The sequence below is a fragment of the Mobula birostris genome, chromosome 4 (assembly GCF_030028105.1).
Source record: "Mobula birostris isolate sMobBir1 chromosome 4, sMobBir1.hap1, whole genome shotgun sequence".
Lineage (NCBI taxonomy): Eukaryota > Metazoa > Chordata > Chondrichthyes > Myliobatiformes > Myliobatidae > Mobula > Mobula birostris.
In genome coordinates this window covers 45,185,661-45,207,296 of record NC_092373.1, presented here as the reverse complement: position 1 = coordinate 45,207,296, position 21,636 = coordinate 45,185,661, and the positions used below count along the sequence as shown (strand labels likewise).

At 40.7% G+C, this 21,636-nt stretch overlaps 1 protein-coding gene across 4 annotated transcripts in view; it reads left to right on the top strand.

The window, feature by feature from the left end:
- Nucleotides 1–21,636, top strand: part of opa1 (OPA1 mitochondrial dynamin like GTPase) — a 142,427-nt gene that overhangs the window by 81,160 nt on the left and 39,631 nt on the right. For all 4 annotated transcript variants that reach the window (XM_072255295.1, XM_072255293.1, XM_072255294.1 and 1 more), the window contains 6 exons: nt 2,186–2,338; nt 4,544–4,652; nt 8,351–8,430; nt 12,415–12,555; nt 13,728–13,844; nt 17,363–17,456. In XM_072255295.1, the coding sequence (XP_072111396.1) occupies nt 2,186–2,338; nt 4,544–4,652; nt 8,351–8,430; nt 12,415–12,555; nt 13,728–13,844; nt 17,363–17,456 (694 nt within the window). The remainder of the gene's footprint in view (nt 1–2,185; nt 2,339–4,543; nt 4,653–8,350; nt 8,431–12,414; nt 12,556–13,727; nt 13,845–17,362; nt 17,457–21,636) is intronic.

Here is a 21,636-nt window from a genome sequence, read left to right as displayed (position 1 = left end):
TAAGCCCAGAGCCATCAAACACTCCTTATGCATTAACCCTTTCACTCCCAGAATCCCTCTCATGAACCTCCTTTTCTTCAATGCCAGCACATCTTTTCTTAAATAAGGTGCCCAAACCTCAAAGGTTCATTTATTATGAAAGTATGTATGCAGTATACAACTCTGAGATTCCTCTTTTCCAGTTAGCCACAAAACCAAGAAAAAAGAAGGGCAACACAATCATCAGCTGCCAAACCCCTCTCCCCACAAGAAACACAACAAGAACATCAGCCCCCAATACCTCTCTCCCTGCAGAAAAAAATGAACAAAACCATTGCCCATCCCACACCCCTTCCCTTGCACAAAACGCAAAAAAGAAAAATCGACCTCCAAATCCCCTGTCCCTATGCAAAGAAACTAACAAAAAAAAAACAAGACTATCAACCCCTAGACCCCACCTCCCCCTACACAAAATTCCATAACAGCATCAACCATTGCACAAAAAAAAAGAAAGATCGGGTGAAAACACAGAATATAAAAAACTGTAAGACTGGATTAAAAATCCGTAGTCCAAGTACATATCCATATACACAGAAAACCTCAGTAATGACCTTCAGGCATAGTGACAGGCCACACAGGCTCCCCTCTCTGGCAGCAGAGTGATCCCACCAACAATCAGAAGGCAGGTAGCTGGCGCTTCTGCATTCGCCTGGATGTTTCAGTCTCCCTTGTTGCTTTAATCGGCAAACAGTAGAAGCTTTGATCAGCAAAATGGAGTTGAACATTGGCTCCCACCCCCTCCTGCCGCAGCCTCCTCACCCTGAGGCTCATGCTTACCGTCTCTTGGAATCCTCTCGGAGATAGCAAAGCAGTAGCTCACCCAAACTATGTCCAAACTGCAAATCCTAGGCTCCAACAGTTCCAGAAACATATTCATGATGAAAAATAGACGTTTAAGACATAAAAGAAGTGAAAGAAGTAGTTCTGTGGTCTATCCAGAAGATGTCGACTGAGGGAGTGTTGTACACAAGCACCATATTGACCAAGACGTCACTTTTCACAATACTCCAAGTGCAATCTGACCAATGTCTTATAAAGCCTCAGCATTACATCCTTGCTTTTATATTCTAGTCTCCACTCTCTCTGATGTCCCATTAGGCAGACAAGTCGTGATAGACCCCGCTTGCACTTTAAACTGCTGTGTAAACTCCACAAGGGAAAGTCTCCATTTCCCTCTGTCATCTCCTGCTCTGCAGACAAGCCAATTTGTATTTTGGACGATTTGTATAAAGAGAGAACTAAAAGGAATGTATTTCTAAAGAGCTATTTTCATTTGCATACTGTATCTTTGAAAGTGTGATTTGTTTTTATACACCTTTTATCATCACTACAATGTGTCAAAGCATGTACTTAGGTTCTTTTAGTCTTGCTGTTCCTCCTTCTCACTTCCACTTTCTCTCTTGCTTTGCACTCTTTCAGCCTGAGCTTATTCTCCTCTATTAGCCCTACTTTACCTGCCAATACAGTTGTTGGGAGTGTGATGCTAAACCCTGACATATGACAAAGCAATTAACTTTCATGTGAGGATTATTGCATTTGTTGTCCTTCTCAGCTAAGTTCACCCTGTCCTTCCTCCATTTCTTTTGTCCTTATAGAGGCTGGGAACCTGAACTTGCCCAGTAGACTTCATTTTAAGATTGTTCACATGAAATGTAACACATGCTAATTTTGTGTTTTGTATAATTTGGTATCTCCATACATGATATTCAGCAACAGAGTTACTGGAACCCAAAGATTTCCTGTTCAGAAACTGATGTACCGTAATGTGCATAATGTCTCCACTTTCCCACCAAAACAGCCATTAGCTCCACAGGTCACTGACTGAGACAGTGGTGACCAGCATGCTTAAAAGTTATAGACACTGGAATTTGTAAGGTTAATAATTGAATTCAGTGCGATAAATTCTCTTTTTAAATTGTTGTTTTAATGCTTATTTCAGATTTTTCACTCATTTATTTAAGCATTTATTTAAAAGGAGAACTAAAAATAAGTGTTTCTCCTATTGAGAAATTTAGCTAGCATAAAGTGTGCAAGCAATGTCAGGGACCGTTGTAAGAGTAGTTATCCTAATTGTGGGATTTCATTAAATGTTTAGTAATAAACATTTCAAGCAATTTTATTCACAGGCATATATTCTTGATTTCAGGTTGCTTGGGAAACATTGGAGGATGAGTTTGCCCGCTTTATGTCTGAACACAAGGGAAAAAACCATGATGATATATTTGACAAACTAAAACAGGCTGTCAAAGATGAAAGTATAAAGCGTCACAAATGGAATGAGCAAGCTGAAGACAGTCTGGTACAAAATCAATTGATACATATAAATTCTCCTGAATTAAAATGATGTTAAGGAGTTCCAGAATATTCGGTTCAAAATTGAATTTAGTTGTTTGTAGTTAGCAATGTGTCACTTAAGATGAGGAGTGCTATACTTGTACTGACTAAGGATTGCTTAACAGAAGAAAAGAGAAGAGGTGTAAGTGTCTCATTCCAGAATGCCAGAGTGTTTTGGAGGTTCTGTGAAAGGATCAGTGTTGGGCCTCAGCTGACCCGTCATTAGGGAAAAAGATACGTTATGTAGGAAAAATTGAAAAAACTTTTTTTTTCATAATTGTAATAAAACTATAGCCATCCCTCTATAAAAAGGGATGAATTCCTGGAAAAGATTTTCTTCAGTGAAATTTTATAAACCATAAATGATGGGCAAAATATGTAATGGGAATTTTAGTACAATGTACACAAGGTGGCACTCTGCTTATTTAAAGAAAAATGCTTCTGTGAATCAGACATGCACTCAAAGAGTAATAAAAATATAGTGCAAATTTATAAATAAATAGAGAACACACTACTATTCCAGATTGGGAATCCTTACATTGCACTCATTGACTACTTTATTAGGTTCCTCCTGTACTTACATACACTCAGTAGCCACTTTATTATTGTATCTGCTGCTGTAACCCATCCACTTCAAGCTCTGAGGTGTTGTGCATTCAGCGATGCTCTCCTGCACACCACTATTATAACATGTGGTTGTTTGTGTTACTGTTGCCTTCCTGTCAGCTTGAACCAGTCTGACCATTCTCCCTGAGCTCTCTCACTGACAAGGTTTTTTCACCCGCAGAACTGCTACTCACTGGATGTGTTGTGTTTTTGCACCATTCTCTGTAAACTCTAGAGACTGTTGTGTGTGTGAAACTCCCTGGAGTTCAGCTGTTTCTGATATACTTAAACAACCCTAAATGGCACCAATACTCATTCCACGGTCAAAGTCACTTAGATCACATTTCTTCCTCATTCTGATGTTTGGTCTAAAAAAACAATTGAACCTCTGCATGCTTTTGTGCATTGAGATACTGCCATGTGATTGGCTAATTAGGTAATTGCATTAATGAGCAGGTGTACTTAATAAAGTGGTCACTGAGTGTAAATAAGAGAGATACAGTAAGCAAGTGATTTTTTTCTTACTTTTGTAGGAAGCTGTTTGGATTATAGGAGTGAGAAAATCTACGTGAAGAATGGTATTAAAGAATGTTGTTTAGTTTTGGTTTTTATTCCTCAATGAAAAGGTTGTTCTGCATGGAGGAATTGAGTAAAATGGGAGTATATTCTCCAGTGTTAAATAAAATAAGAGATGATCTAATTAAAATATGACTTCATGATGAAGATAAATATATTTATCTGGAGCAAGAAGATCAAAGAATCCAGGAAAAGGGCAGGAAGGTTTTGTTAAAATAGTTCAGGTTTTAGAGCAAAACATCTTACTTTCAAGTATTTAACTTCCTTGAATTCCATTTTGATCAAAAGACTTTTAAAACAGTTTTAATATTAAATGCATTGCATCTGTTCTGCTATTTAATATGTGTATTCATGTGAAAGCTGTTCACACTACAGCATCTAAGTGGAAGGTTGTGCTCTATACTAAATAATGTTTTAATTACAGCTTTGAGAAACATTTATGTATGCCCACAATTAATGTTTGTTTTTATTGCTCCAGTGTGTTGTTAGCTACAACACACTGGAGGTTTTTAAGAGTTGTTGAGGTTTTTAAGAGTTCTGTTGGTCATCAGTAACATTAAGATGCTACCCAGAGGGAAAAAAACATAGCGAGTAGTGTTACTACCTGGAGAATGATCTGATTTATGCCCTCTCAGGTAGAGTAAATGGGATAAAAGAAATCCAAAGTAGTTTGTAAAATAGTTTTATTTGCCAAAATGCTAAACGTGTAAAAATCCAAATTAATTATGAACTGGAACCTCATAAAATTCTTTGCATGTGGTTAATGTTTAATTTAATTTGAAATTAATAGAATATTGTGTCTGCAAAATGTAATAGGCATTAATTTTTTTAGTTAAATTTTAGAGGTATAGCATATTTCATTACAATGCCAATTTTTTCAATAGTACTAAATCCTAGTTTATGAAATACAAGCATTGCTGAAATTGGGTAGGATTTGATATTTTACTTCATTACACATTCAAATTTTATTATTGTTCTTATTCTTTAGCGAGTAATCCAGCACAATGCTTTAGAAGATCGTTCTATATCTGACAAACAACAATGGGATGCAGCAATACATTTTCTGGAGGAAACATTGCAGTCCCGTCTTCAAGACAGTAAGTTTACAAACATTTAATTGAATTCCTAACTTCTGCAAATGTCTTTTTAGGTTTAAAAGCTAGTTTAGATTTCAAACTTGTACTCTCTTTTTAAATTAAAACAGAAAATACTGGGAACATCCTGTAGGTCAGGCAGCATCTGTGAAAAAGGAAACAGAGGTAACATTTCAGATCAAAAAAAAAACTTCATCAGAACTGGGAAGTGAGAAAACAAGTTAATTTTATGTTGCATATATGATGGCCAAGGCATGGATAGAATGAAGGGTGATGTTTGATCTCAATCCCACTCTGTCCGCTGTACCTGTGGTCTCATGCACTGTTCCACTGAGGTCCAGCAGAGGCTTGAGGAACAACACATCATCCATCTGTGCATGTAACAGCTTTTAGACAGCATGTCAGATTCAACACTTCAAGTTAAACTGCTTTTTTTCTATTTGCATCAGAACTAGTTAATTTTGAGGTAAGGTTTTCCATCTATAATCGTTAATTATTGAGTTTTTCCTAACTCCATAGACACTCCCCAATTTGATAGGCATTTCCAGTATTCTCCTTTTCATTTCAAATTTTCACACGAACTCTGAGCTGCTCAGCTTTAGCACATCCCTTCAAGATTAAGGTGAGGTTGGATAGATATTTGAAAGCTTGAGGAATTGAGGTTCATGGGAAACTTCTCTGAAGTGGAGCTGAGACCAGCATAGCTCATTCATGATCATATTGAACTGCGAAGCTGGTTTGAGGGGCCTGGTGACTTCCTGTTGCTCCGATTTTCTTGTATTCTGCTCCTCTATCCTTAAGAAATTTAAAGTTATTCTCTTATCATATTTTTTTTTGTTGGGACTTCTTGTAAGCTGTTTATATTAACAAAGTCTGCTATTTGACTTCGAATTGCCTGATTGATTTTTCAAAAATCTCAACACTTCCTACTTTGCTTCTCCCCCAGCAGACTCCATTTCCATCAATACTACATCGGTTTAGGTTCTCCCGGCATAATCCATCCTTTTAAAAAGAAATACTTGGTATGTTTCAGTTCAGGAAATAGCTATTCGTATGACTTACCTTCTCCTTCTTCCACAAAATCCTAGTACCCCAAAATGGCCTGATTTACTGTTTTCCTGCTTTGGTGATAAGCCGGAGCACCATTTTGTCCCAGCTTCTAAACCAAGAAAACTATTGAGACTCAAGCAACACACACAAAATGCTGGTGGAACGCAGCAGGCCAGACAGCATCCATAGGAAGAAGCACGGTTGACTTTTTGGGCCGAGGCCCTTCGTCAGGACTAACTGAAAGAAGAGATAGTAAGAGATTTGAGAGAGGGAGGGGGAGATCCGAAATGATAGGAGAAGACAGGAGGGGGAGGATAGAGCTAAGAGCTGGAAAGTTGATTGGCAAAAAGGATATGAGGCTGGAGAAGGGAGAGGGAGGGGATGGGAGGCCTAGGGAGAAAGAAAGGGGGAGGGAAGCCCAGAGGAAGATGGAGAGCAGGCAAGGAGTTATTGTGAGAGGGGCAGAGAGAGAAAAAGGAAAAAATAAATAAATAAGGGATGCGGTAGGAACGGGAGGAGAGGCATTAACGGAAGTTAGAGAAGTCAAAATGTTCATGCCATCAGGTTGGAGGCTACCCAGACGGAATATAACGTGTTGTTCCTCCAACCTGAATGTGGCTTCATCTTGTCAGTAGAGGAGGCCGTGGATAGACATCAGAATGGGAATGGGACGTGGAATTAAAATGTGTGACCACTGGGAGATCCTGCATTCTCTGGCGGGCAGAGCGTAAGTGTTCACCAAAATGGTCTTCCAGTCTGCGTCAGGTCTCACTAATATATAGTAGACCACACGAGGAGCACCAGACGCAGTATATCACACCAGCCGACTCACAGGTGAAGTGTCACCTCACCTGGAAGGACTGTCTGGGGCCCTGAATGGTGGTGAGGGAGGAAGTGTAAGGGCATGTGTAGCACTTGTTCCGCTTACTTTACAAGGATAAGTGCCGGGAGGAAGATCGGTGGGAAGGAATGGGGGGGGACGAATGGTCAACGAAGTCACGCAGGAAGTGATCCCTGCAGAAAGCGGGGGGGGGGGGGTGAAAGATGTGCTTGGTGTTGGGATCCCGTTGGAGGTGGCGGAAGTTATGGAGAATTATATGTTGGACTTGGAGGCTGGTGGGGTGGTAGGTGAGGACAAGGGGAACCCTATCCCTAGTGGGGTGGCGGGAGGATGGGGTGAGAGCAGATGTGCGTGAAATGGGGGAGATGCGTTTGAGAGCAGAGTTGATGGTGGAGGAAGGGAAGCCCCTTTCTTTAAAAAAGGGAGACATCTCCTTCATCCTGGAATGAAAGGTCTCATCCTGAGAGCAGATGCGGCGGAGACGGAGGAATTGCGACAAGGGGATGGCATTTTTGCAAGAGACAGGGTGGGAAGAGGATAGTGCAGGTAGCTGTGAGAGTCCGTAGGCTTATAGTAGACATCAGTAGATAAGCTATCTCCAGAGATAGAGACAGAAAGATCTAGAAAGGGGAGGGAGGTGTCGGAAATGGACCAGGTAAGTTTGAGGGCAGGATGAAAGATGAAGCCACACTCAGGTTGGAGGATTAACACCTTATATTCCGTTTGGATAGCCTCCAACCTGATGGCATGAACACTGACTTCTCTAACTTCCGTTAATGCCCCTCCTGCCGTTCTTACCCCGTCCCTTATTCATTTATTTTTTTATTTTTTCCTTTTTCCTCTCTCTACCCCTCTCACAATAACTCCTTGCCTGCTCTCCATCTTCCTCTGGGCTTCCCTCCCCCTTTCTTTCTCCCTAGGCCTCCCGTCCCATGATCCTTTCCCTTCTCCAGCCTTGTATCCTTTTTGACAATCAACTTTCCAGCTCTTAGCTCTATCCCTCCCTCTCCTGTCTTCTCCTATCATTTCAGATCTCCCCCTCCCCTTCTCACTTTCAAACCTCTTACTATCTCTTCTTTCAGTGAGTCCTGACGAAGGGTCTCGGCCCGAAACGTTGACTGTGCTTCTTCCTATGGATGCTGTCTGGCCTGCTGCATTCCACCAACATTTTGTGTGTGTTGCTTGAATTTGCAGCATCTGCAGATTTCCTCGAGTTTGCATTTTTAAACTATTGAGACTACATGGAATTTGTTTGATGGCCTGCCTGTTGAATGTTTTGTTTAGATGGGAAAGTATATGTGTTAACTGAATTAAAATTACCTAGGCCAGATACTTAGAAAGAAAGACAAATAGCTTGGTGCCACTTATCTGTGTGTTAAACAAATGCATTTGAAAGTGATGCTCCGTGTTTTGGTACCAAATGCAATAGCACAGTCATCCACATGAGAGTGTCCTACTGTAGAAACCTCAGCAATAAATCCACACTGACATATTGATATACAACTGGGGGAGAGCAGAGATGCCACCTGTTAAATGGGATGTTAAGCTAAAATACACTCTTTGCTGCTCACAGAAGTGCAGGGGACTTTTTCTCGATGCTCTGGATAATATTTCCCCACATATTAATATGGCTAAAACTAATTATGTAGTCATTACCATGTTGGTCTTTATGTCTGTTCAAGGGTGACGGATGACTACATGTCAAATGTGCTTAATTGACTGAGCTGTAGTTTTGAAGGGCATTATTTAAATGCTTATCTTTTCTATTTTGCAAGCTGGAATTCTCATATATGCCCCATTATTTTAATAGCTGAATCTGTACTTCATGATATGGTGGGACCAGATTGGCGAGAAAGATGGTTATCCTGGAAATCACGATCTCCAGAGCAGGTGAGGTGGAGACACTTATATATGCCGTATATTTCCAGTTCTAAATTCCAGTAAAACCCACTCCATTTGATGTAAGGAAAGTAAATAAGTGTTAATGTTGATGGAAGTAAAAGAACACTGTTTCTGGGCCAGTTGATCTTGAGATTACTATCAGTGCCATCTGCTGGACAACTTAGGAATGGTCAGGTTGGGCAAATGAATATATTCCTTTAGATCTCCCTCGCTTCTCGCTGCTACCATTGGACAGGTGGTGCAGGAGTCTTGGATGCACACTGCGGGTTCGAGTGCTGTCATTGCCCTGCAGCCGTCAGGTGCCTGGACCAGCTTTACCGGTCTTAACACTGAACCCCGTCAGGCTGCTGGACTGGCTGCACTCGCCTCAGCACTGAACTGGCTCTGTGGCTGTGGACTTACTTCTGGGGACTCTGCAGTTCATGTCCTATGTATTACTTGTTTACTTTTTTTTTAATTGTTTGCATGATTTTTTTTCCACACATTAGATGTTTGATGGTCTTTGTTGTGTGCATTTTTCCGTATGATTCTATTGTGTTTCTTTGTTTTGTGGATGACTGCAAGAAGATGATCTCAAAATTGTATATAGTATACATATTTTGATAATAAATGTACTTTGAACTTTGAGATGTCAGACTAAATCATTTCCGTGATCTACACCTTAAAACTTAAGTTTCAGATGGTAGACTTATAAATATAGTTTAATATTTTGTGTCATATAAGATGTAATGCTTTTTATTGTGTGCAAAATGCAATGAAAGTTTACTTGCAGCAGCATCATGGGCACATAGCATCAAAAAAGGAGAATTCACAAAAACGTGAATTACACACAATAGTTACAAGAGAGAACACATTTGAAACAAAAAAAAACAAGGTCTATTTTAGTGCAAAGTATGCCTCGTCTTGCTAATCTGATTGGAGTTTTACAATAGGCAATAGACAATAGGTGCAGGAGTAGGCCATTCGGCCCTTCGAACCAGCACCGCCATTCACTGTGATCATGGCTGATCATGCACAATCAGTATCCATTTCCTGCTTTCTCCCCATAACCTTTGATTTACTGGTTGGTTCAAGAACTGAATGGTTGAAGGGAAGTAGCTGTCCTTGAAACTGACAGTGTAGGACTTCAGGCATCAATACCTCTGCCTAATAGCAGCTGCGAGAAGATGGCATGGCCTAGATGGTGGAGGTTTTTGACAGATGTCGTGAGGGGTTCAGGCGTGGTGAAAGCTATCTTTTTCCCTGGAAGTAATTGCGTAAAACAAGTAGGTATGGGATTAGGAACAGAGACAAAAGATTGTTAAGGGATATCATGGGCAGCTTCTTCATGCAAAGTGCCCTGCATATTTGAAATGAGCTGCCTGAACAAATGTTTGAGGTTGGCACATCAGCAACATTTAAAGGCTTCTTGGTAGATACGTGGATAAGATAAATTTAGAGGGCTTTGGGCCAAAGGTGGGCTGATTGGACAAACTTTGTAGGCAACACAGCTGGGTTGAAGGGCTTATTTCCATCCCGTATAATTCTCCGAAGTTAAGCAGATCAAAAAAAGATAATGATGCTGGAAAGGTAGTAAAGGGGCAGAAGTCAGTGTAGTCGCTATTACAAAGGAGAAAGTGTTTGGGGAGCTGAAAGATCTGAAAGTAGATAAGTTAACTGGACCAGATGGTCTACACCCCAAGGTTTTGAAAGAGGCAGCTGAAGAGATTGTGGAGGCAGCAGTAGTGATCGTTCAGGAATCACTAGATTCTGGAGGATTAGAAAATTGTAAATGTGATTCTACTCTTTAAGAAGGGAGGGAGGTGAAAGACAGGAAATTAAAGGCTAGTTAGCCTGACAAGTAGTTGGCAGGACATTAGAGTCCATTATTAAGAATGAGGCTTTGGGTTTCTTGGAGACGCAGAAATCAGCATTGTTTCCTTAAGAAAACATCTTGCCTGACAAATCTGTTGGATTCTTTGAGCAAATAACAGGCAGGATAGACAAAGAAGAGTCTGTGGATGGTATTTACTTGTATTTTAAGAAGGTCTTCGACAAGGTGCCACACATGAGGCTGCTAAACAAAATAAGAGTCCATGGTATTACAGAAAACATACTTGCATGGACATAAAGTTGGTTGACTGGCAGGAGGAAAGGAAGCCTTTTCTAGCTGGCTGCCAGTAACTAGTGGTGTTCCGCAGGGGTTGGTGTAGCGACCATTTCTTTTTACATTAGATTTCAGTAATTTGGATGATGCAATTGATGACTTTGTGGCCAATTCTGCAGACAGTACGAAGATAGGTGGAGGGGTAGGCAGTGTTGAGGAAACAGGGAGTCTGCAGAAGGGCATGGACAGATTAGGACAATGGACAAAGAAGTGGCAAATGGAATATAGTATAGGGAAGTGTATAGTCATGCACTTTGGTAGAAGGAGTAATGACATAGTGTTAGAAGAATCACCCCTTGTAATAATGACCAGTGAGGCACAGAGAATCTGTATCTACCGACAAGTAACCTTTATTGTTTTAACTAAAAGCACGTGTATTCACCAACGGTTTCCGTGTGCACTCTGCTAGAATTCTTCATGAACAGTCAATGAAGAGAAAGGATATTACCCCGGAAAGGAGTCTATGCTGGCCAGGCATTCCTCGTGGTCCCGTTCTCAACGTGTCCGTGGGGTCCTCCTTATCCGCAATGGTTGGTCTCTGCCTGCTGGAGAGTTATCGCCTCTGCGTATTTGGAGCATCCAAGTCTTATACTGTTCCTCATCAATTGAACCATTGGATCTCCACCCCATTGGCTCAGGGTCACCTGACCTACCTGGGTCACCTTCTTATTGGTCATTGTACAGGGCTACGACCAACATTGTTTCTTGGTTCTGCCCACCCTAGCCTTGTGTATTTGTGCCTTTACACTCTGACTGGTCCAAACCAGTTAAATGAAGCAACCCAGGCAGAGTCTAACAAGATTACCGATTGCTGTTCTGGCATTTTACATAACAAATAGCTACTCCTCTGAGAATGGTCTCAGGTTTATTGCTCTGATTAGATTGACCCAGAGCAAGGAGCAGTTCAGAGTCCATGGCCTTTACATAACAAGTGGCTGCTTGTTTGAGAAGAGTCGCAGACTGAGCAGATCATTACCTGAAGCTTCCTGTGCCCACATTCAGTTGCTCTGATTAGATTATCCAAGAGCAAGAAACTGTTCAGGGTCCACAAAATGGGGGGCAACAAAGACAACTGGCTCGTCTGCTTCCTCTGTCCTTGATCAGACTGAAGTTTCCTCTAGCCAACAATAGAATATTTTTTAAATTCAGAAACTTGAGGTGCAAATGGACATGGGATCTAGTTCAAAGTAAACAAAATATATTATCAGAATACATACATGTCACCACATACAACCCTGAGATTCCCTAGTTTAACATGCAGGTTGAATCGGTAGTACGGACAGAACATGCAATGTTGGCATTAGTTTCAAGAGGACTAGAATGTAAAAGCAAGAATATAATGCTGAGGTTTTTAAGGCATTGGAAAGACCATATTTATTATGAGCAATTTTCAAGATTATTTGGGGAATGTGTTAACTCTTTCTATTTCTGACTTTCCAAGACAGGTGATGAAGAACAGGAATGATTAATTTTAACATAGAATCAAGACTTCTTGAATCTGTGGTTGAATGTGAAGCAACAATCTGATCAATAGTTGTGTTATTGTTGGATTAATTAGCAAAGTATAATCCCTAGAACTACCAGAGTCAAATTTATGAGCTATTTGGCTTTATTTTTGATGTCTTAACAGTCTTTAAATATTTGGCAATTTGATTATACAAAATAAATATAACCTTCTGTACTATGCTGAAACTTGAAATTCCACTTGTGTAAATCAATGAAGATCTCTAATCTGTTTCAGGTTCAAATTGTTAACTGGTATTTTCCCATTAATGTACTTCAGTGTTACTTTTCTGACACTTAAGAGAATGCCTTTTTTGCTCCAGCATATTCGAAATGAAACAAGAGCTGAATTAGAGCGACTGTTAAAAATTAATGATGACCATACCGCTTACCTTGCCAATGATGAAGTTACAACAGTCCGCAAAAATCTGGAGGCTAAAAATGTAACTGTGGACCCAATTTTGGTAAGTAAAATTCCCTAAATTTATATGTACAAATATTTTACTTTATTTCCAAATTAAGTGAAAATTTGTGTATAATTTCACGTGTGCATGCTGATGTGCTTTCATGCTTATTTAATTTAATAGCACATTATAATTCGTAAAAGGCATCTCAAAATTTCGAACCTCAATAAAAGTACAGCACGGATACACACCCTTCAACCCATCCAGTCTATGCTGACCCAATCTTCTGTTTGCTTCTATCTACCTGCACCCAAACCATATCCCTCCAAACTGTTCTCATCCATGTACCTGTACACACTTCTCTTACATGTCACAATTGCATTCACATCTACTCTTTACATAGGTAGCTCATTCCACACTTGCACTACCCTTTAAGTGAAGAAGCTTCCCCTCTGATTCCCCTTGAGTATTTCACCTTTCACCCTATACCTATGGTATGAGCTCTCGTATTCTCACCCAACCTGGGGCGGAAAAAGCCTGTATGCATTTGGCTTATCTAAACCCTTCATAAATTAGTATACTTCGATAAGAGCTCCCATCATTCTTTTGTGCTCCAGGGAATAAAAGCCTACCTGTTCAATCTTTCCCTGAATCTCAGGTCCCCAGGTTCTAGTAACAACCTTGTAAATTTTCTCTGCACTCTTTCAAGTTTATTGATATTCTTACAGGTGACCACACCAAAAATACTCTTAACTTCAGCCTCACCAACATCTTGTACAACTTCAACATTACATCCCAACTCCTGTACTCACTGCCTTGAATTGTGAAGGCCAGTGTGCTAAAAGCTCTCTTTATGACCCTCTCCACCTGTGATGCCACTTTGAAGGAGTTATGGATCTGTATTCCCAGGTCGCTTGGTCCTGCTGAGCACCTCAGTGGTCTTTCTTTCACTGTGTAAGTCTTAACTTGGTTTGTCTTCCAAAAGTGCAACACCTCAGTTGTCTGCATTGTTCCATTTGCAGTTTGTCAGTCCATCTTCCGAGCTGGTCAGGGTCACACTGCAAGCTTTAATAGCCTTCCTCTCTGGCCACTACACCCCCAGTCTTCCTGTCATCTGCAAATTTGCTGATCCAATTTACCATATTATCATCTAAATCATTAATGTGAATAAACAACAATGGGCTCAGCAAATTATTAAATTAATTTAATCTTCAAATGTATTCTGACTCCAGATTAAAGATACTTGGCATCAAATTTACCGACGACACTTCCTGAAGAAATCGCTGAACCACTGTAATCTTTGCAGAAGAGGTTTCCACTATTATCAAAGGCACTTTGTGGATTCTGAGGTACGAATACAAAAAATAGAAAGGAAACGTCTGATGTCCTTGAAAAGCCAGCTCTTTTTCTTTTCTAAAATCTCACTGTCTCTCACATGGGATGTGTTCAAAATGGCTGATGGCAGGGTTATATCAAACAGCATAGCACATCCATTAGTGGAAGACACCAAAACAAGACTTTAAACTTGACTGTGTGATTTCAGAGTAGGTTACTTCCCTGCAGTCTCTGGTTACAGATTTCAATATTTGATTCAAAATGGTAATCAAGATATTACTACTGAATTTTACGTACAGATCCTGAGGGATCTGCTTGAAATATTTAATGCATCCCTCAGGATCTGCACACAAAATGTGAACCCTCCTTGACGCTATTTTGAATCAAATGCTGCTGCTAAACAAAAAATTCAGTGGTAATATATCTGATTCTGATTGCATGTTACAGTGCTCTTCAGGCAATCGGTGTTTCTCGGTACCTTTCTTATATAAAAAAAATGTTCAGGACAATTTGTTATAAAAGGCATTTAAAATGAAATCAACATTTTCAACTGAATTCTTTGAGCAATTCTCCCTTCTATGACAACAGAAACACAGTCCCAGCTTTGCATTCTCCTTAAAAGTTGTCTGTGTTGCAGACTATCAAAGTATCTTATTAGCTGCAGTGCAAAGATTTAAAAAAAAATGCTGCTCTACAGTGATTACAACAAGGAAGTGGGAAGAATAAGGAGATGCAGTTAACTTTGGAGGACCACTCAGACTAGCTTTGGCTTTCATTTTTGCATGAGTTTTATCATTCTGGACCTTTTTTTGGTCATTTATCTGAGCATCTCTGGTTGTGAGCATCATTGGCTATGCTGCAGTGATTGTGCATCCCTAGTAGCCCATGAGTTGAGGACAGTATTAAGAGCCAATCATATGAATGAGCCCACTTACATCTGGAGATCATGTTGAGTAAAGACTTCCTCTGATTGACTCACTAGCAGCCTTGGTAGTGATCTTGTGTTTCTGGATCATGGTCCAGAGCTGGTTCTAGAATTGTACCTCCATATTTGCCAGACAACTGGTGTGTAAACAACAGCAAGGGCACAGCTACAGTGATAAAATAATTGTAAAAGAGGGCATCAAATTCACAATCCATGTTTCTCACCTAGAGTATGATTCAGGAACTCTAATGACTTGTTGCAGATTGGTAGAACGTTCTACCATCCTGGAAGCTATTGAGATAACTGGGATTTCAAAACTATGATGACCTCATCCTGAATTTGCATGGCAAAAACTTCAACCTTCACTGCACTGCTTATAGATCAGGTGGTTCTATAGGGACCAAAATACAGAATTAAAAATTTACCTGAAGACCTGTTGCAGACTGGGAGACCGTTTCACTGAACACCTACGCTCTCCCCACCAGAGAAAGCAGGATCTCCCAGTGGCCACACATTTTAATTCCACGTCCCATTCCCATTCTGATATGTCTGTTCAGGGCCTCCTCTACTGTAAAGATGAAGCCACACTCAGGTTGGAGGAACAACACCTTATATTCCGTCTGGGTAGCCTCCAACCTGATGGCATGAACATTGACTTCTCTAACTTCTGTTAATGCCCCTCCTCCCATTCTTACTGCATCCCTTATTTATTTATTTATTTATTTATTTATTTTCCCCTTTTTTTCTCTCTGTCCCTCTCACAATAACTCCTTGCCTGCTCTCCATCTTCCTCTGGTGCTCCCCTCCCCCTTTCTTTCTCCCTAGGCCTCCCATCCCATGATCCTCTCCCTTCTCCAGCCTTGTATCCCGTTTGCCAATCAACTTTCCAGCTCTTAGCTCTATCCCTACCCCTCCTGTCTTCTATCATTTCAGATCTCCCCCTCCCCTTCCCACTTTCAAACCTCTTACTATCTCTTCTTTCAGTGAGTCCTGATGAAGGGTCTCGGCCCGAAACGTCGACTGTGCTTCTTCCTATGGATGCTGTCTGGCCTGCTGCATTCCACCAGCATTTTGTGTGTGTTGCAAGAATTCACACTATCAGGTTCTGGAACAGTTCAATGTACATGTATTATTAAAGTATGTATACGATATAAAACCTTGAGATTAGTCTGCTTACAGGCAGCCACAAAACAAAGAAACCCAATAGGACCCATTAACAAAAGACCATCAAGCACAATGTACAGAAAGAAAAGCAAATTATGCAAATAATAAATTAAGCAAATAACATTCAGAACTGAAGTTCACGAAAGTGAGTCCACCGCCACAATGCCAATTATCACTGCAGCTGATTCAGGAGCCTGTTAGTTGCAGGCCACAGTCTCTGTTCAGCGCAGATGCATCACAGAGCAGCGAGCTGAACACAAGCCCGTCCCTCATCCCTGGTTATAACATTTTGATCTTTTCAATTTTGCCTGGTCTTAATTGGTCAAACCTCAAGTCGTTCCCTACTCTCGGCCCCGGGCGCTGCTGCTTCAATATGCTCTTGGGCCCGGGCTCCTCAGGTTCAATTCGGCCTGTATCCAACCTTTTCAATTTAGCCCAGTGCTTAAATTGGTCAAACCTTGAGTCTTTCCTCACTGTTACTCCACAACCATCAGGCTCCCGAGTCACTATGAATAACTTCATTCACCACAATGAACTGATTCTGCAACCTACAGGCTCACTTTCAAGGACTCCTTACATCTCATATTCTCAGTATTCATTTTCATTTGCACAGTTTGTCTTTTGCAGACTGGTTGTTCATGAACAGTCAGTCTTTGTCTGTTTATGAACAGTTTTTCATAAAATTCTATTGTATTTCATTTTTTCTGTAAATACCTTCAAGAAAATGAATCTCAAGGTAGTATATGGTAATGTATAGGTACTTTGTTAATAAATTTACTTTGAACTTCGTAACTACTTACAGTGCAGTCAACTGCCATCAATTAATCAAACATTGTAGTTCCTAGCTAGTTTTCCGATGCTATCCAATAAAGCATCCATTTAGGATCGGCCTACCAGACCAAACGACAGTGGGACTTACTGTTTGTGAGGTTACTTCAGGTGTATGTTTTACTTTAACACTCAAGCGTGGGTTGGGCCATGAGTGTTTGGGTGCTTTATCGAGGTCTTGATGATCGACGTAGTGTTATCCTGCACTGTGTTGTGACTGTGTTAAATGGAATAAATTCAGAACAGATCTGGCAGCTCACAGCTGGACATATTGAAGTACTTTAAGCAATCATCAGCAACAGAAATGTAAGCCTCTACAGTTTACAATCCCTTGGCCTTTATCTTTTCTTCACAGTCAAAGTAGGGAATCAACCCAAGTTCATCGAAAAGTGCGGGAGGACAAGCTGGTAATAGAAAAGGAGGAACTTGGTATTGAAGTTGAATATGCTTTTCATTAGTGGTAATGTATCTAATATCCTTGATACGGGGACTATGTGTCAGCTACAGAACATTGGTTCATTTTTCAGTACCGTGATCACTCTAGTACAACACAAAATTATTTGAATTAAGTTTTTATAAGTATTATCTCTGTTTTTGCCTCCCCCATCCTAACAGCTGGATTGTAATAATGTTATCCTGTTCTGGCGTATTCAACGAATGTTGACTATTACAGCAAACACACTCCGACAACAGCTCACAAATACAGAAGGTTGGTGAACATATAGTTGCATTGAAACTTAAAGTGTTTTGTTGAAACTTCCATCTCCCTATGTAAAACTAATTGCATCAATTTTCTAGGGTAGAATGTTTAGCGCTCTCAGTGGTGATGCATGTAGCTATTTCATCATCAAGACCTATCTTTTAGACCCTTTTTGAGCAATACCAGACACATAAATCACTAATTTCTTGAGGTGTAGTACTTGAAAATAAGGGAAGTTTTATTACGCTTTGACACAACCTTGGTTGAAGAATGTTTAGCATGTTTTACTATAAAAGTATGTTGAAGAATTAAAGGAAGATATAAATTCAGTTGTTGAGAAATAACTTTTAATCCTGACTTCTTCTTCATTGAAATTCAGCTCCAGAGCTCAAGTAGTCCTTTAACAACTACATTCCTTTTCACTTGAAATTCAAATAAATAGATTATTTTGCATCCTCATAGTTTTAAATTTAAAAGAAATAACTAATTCCATTTATGGATTAGCAGAGGTTATACTTGCAAAATTATGCTTATTGAGCCATATTTAAAAAATAAGTTGGAACTTATCTGATTTTCAATTTAGATAACTTATGTGTATTTGAATAGCTTTGATTTATTTCATTTAAATTGCATATAATTTCTAAACATTTTATACACTTGGAGGTGTTGAAAAAAGCCAACTGTTGTATTCAAACCCCAGAACTGGATCCAAGTTAATGTGCAGAAAATAGATTGACTTAAAGTCACTTTTTGACTCTGCTGAAAAAAAAATCTATATTACTAATGATCGAAACATTATCTCCTGGAGATCTTGTTGTGATTTTGTCAGAGACATCAACAACCTTCAGACTATTTGCAGCTGTTAAATCTGATGTTGCCCTCTCATGTGATTCAGTTATTGCCAAAAGGCCACGTGCTGTGAATGGTTGTGCTGACCAGTCAAGAACCAGTTTTGAGAGTGATGCTACTCTTGAAAATTGCCTGAAGGTAAAGGTGGACCTAGCCAATCTGAGGAAATTCTAGGCTACTGTATTTTCTTCTTATTATTTAAGGGAACAATCAAAAATATATGATTAGAATTAGAATTTATTTAGATTTTACATCCATCCCACAACATGAGGGAGTAAAAATCTTTGCATTATGACTCTGTTGCAATGCACAGACATGTGAATTTAAAGGTCTAATGGCTTCTGGAAAGAAGCTGTCCCATAGCCTATTGGTTCTGGCTTTAATGCTGCGGTAGCATTTGCCAGATGGAAGCAGCTGAAGCAGTTTATGGTTAGGGTGACTGGTGTCCCTGATGATCTTCCAGGCCTTCTTTCTGCACCTGTTGCTAAAAATGTCCTCAGTGGAGGGAGGTTCACAGTCACAGATGAACTGGGCTGTCCGTACCACTCGCTGCAGTGCCCAGCGATCAAGGTTGGTGCAGTTTCCATACCAGACGGTGATACGGCAGTCATTATGCTCTCAATGGTGCCCCTGTAGAAGGTCTTGAGGATTTGGTGGCCCATGCCGAGCTTCTTCAGTCGCCTGAGGCGGAAGAGACACTCTTATGCTTTTTTTGCCACAAAGCCAGCATGTACAGTCCAAGTGAGATCGGCACTGATGTGTATACAGAGGAACTTGAAACTACTCACCCTCTCAACTGTAGACCCATTGATGTTGATCTTGAGCCTTTAATCCTTTCCTCTTTTAATCCACAATCAGCTCTTCTGTTTTTGGACATTGAGGGAGAGGTTGTTATCCTGGCACCATTGTGTCAGGGTGTCAACCTCTCCTCTGTAGGCTGTCTCATTACTGTTAGAAATAAGGCCAATCGAATTCGTGTCACCTACAGTCGTGGGTGTAAGGGGAGTAGAGAAGGGAACTTAGGACACAACCCTGGGGGGCACCTGTGTTGAGGGTCAGAGGGGCAGAGATGAGGGAGCCCATCCTTACCATCAACCGGCGATCCTATAGGAAGTCTAGGATCCAGCTGGGGTGCAGGCTGAGGTCTCTGAGCTTCCTTTCAAGTCTGGAGGGAGTTATGGTGTTGAATGCTGAACTGTAGTCCAGGAACAGTATTCTAACGTATGCACCCCTCTTCCCCAGGTGAGGACGGTGTGTAGTGCTGTGGCTATGGCATCATCGGTAGACCGGTTCCATTGGTAGGCGAGTTGTAGAGGGTCCAGTGTGGGTGGTAGCATTCTGCAGATGTAGTCTTTAATCAGGCACTCAAAGCAATTGCTTATAATTGAGATGAGTGCGACAGAGTGCCAATCGTTCAGGTATGCTACCTTGGTTTTCTTAGGTACAGGGACAATGATAGATGATTTAAAACAAGATGCAACTACACACTAGGAAAGGGAGAGGTTAAAAATGTCCCTAAACCCACCAGCCAGCTATTCAGCACACGCTTTGAGGATGCGTCTGGGATGCCATCTGGCCTCGCTGCCTTGCGGCTGTTGACATCTTGGAATGTTCTACATATTTCAGCCTTGGAGATGACCAAGGTTTAGGTCTCGTTGGTGGCTCTCCTCAAATCAACCTCAAATTAAGCATAAAAAAAACATTTGGCTCGTCCAGGAGCGAGGTGGCAATGTTGGCTGTACTGCTGTGTTTCTTTAAGTCCACGATGGTGTGCGTGTGTCATTGTCGCAGAGTTGTGACTGGATTTTGTCCCTGTGTTGCCATTTTGCCACCTTTATGGCTCTACGTAAATCACAGTGCCATCTCTTGAGCTCCTGTTGGTTTCCAGAGGTGAAGGCTTTATCCCTTGCGCTGAGAGCAACACGCACTGAAATATTTATCCAAGGCTTCTGGTTAAATGCATTGTGTGTGTATTGCATATCTTTCAGTTATAGCTGTAGCTTTATCATAAAATCAACTTAAGGGCAGGTGGTCATGCAGTATTGAATGTTGTCATAGAGCACAGATGAAGGCTCTTTGGACCAACTGATCCATGCAAACTATAGTGCTCACCCAGCTCGTCCCAATGTCCTGCATTCGGCACAGTTCTGTCTAAGTTCTGCTCCTCCATTTACCTATCCAAGTGCTTTTTAAGTGATACTATCATACCTATCTCAACTACTTCTTGTGCCATCTCATTCCATATACTCACCACCCTCTACTGTGTGAAAATGTTGCTCCTTAGGTCCCTTTTAAATTTTTCTCTCTCACCCTAGACTTATACTCCCTAGTTTTGGGTCACTCCCCCCCCCCCCCCAGGGAAATGACTGTTATGATTCATGATTCAGCTTACCCTTGCTTTGCTTCTATAAAGTTATTCTACATTCTCCTACATTCCAAGGAATAAAGACATAGCCTGATCAACCTGTCAGTGTATTTCAGGCTCTCTATTTCTGGGCAATATTCTCATAAATCTTTTCTGCACCCTTTCCAGTTTAAGCACTATTTATAACAGCATGGCTAAGACTGTACATTGTACTCCAAATGTAGCCTCACCAATGACTTGTACATCTATAATATAATGTCCCAACTCCTATACTCGGTGCCCTGACCAATGGAGGTGAGCTTGCTGAATGCCTTTTTACACCACCCTGTCTATTTGTGACGTAGCTTTCAATGAACTACACACTTGTACTTCTGGGTTGCTCTGTTCCATTACGCACCCTGCTGCCCAACCATTCATAATATATGACCTATGCTCTTGACTTTCCAAAATGCATCACCTTATACTTAACTGTAATGAAATCCATTTCCTACTCTTCAGCACATTTCTCTAACTAATCAAGGTCCCTCTGCAAACTATGATGTCCTCCTTCACTGTCAACAACACTTCCTAATTTTGTGTGATCTGCTAACTTACTGATCAAACCTTGTGCATTCACATCCATGTAAATAAATAATGAATAACAAGGGTCCTAAGAATTGAAAATACATGTGGACTAAGGTGTTAACTGTCCTGTGCTATCACCAGTGGGATTATCAGTTGATCTGCCACCTGTCTTCAGGAGTTTCGGCCCACTTATGATCAAGACTCCCTCAAGATGGTGGGCCAGCAGTGCTGAAGCACCACCTCCCACTGGTGAGCTTAAAAACTTGGCATCTGCCTCTATCAGAGTTGTTGTCACTTGCATCCAACAGATAGTCTACTCTTCAGGTGTCTATGCAACTACTGAAGGGTTTGCAAAAGATGTATACACTGTCTGGCTATCTGTCCCTCTGAACATACTTGGTCTGCACCCAT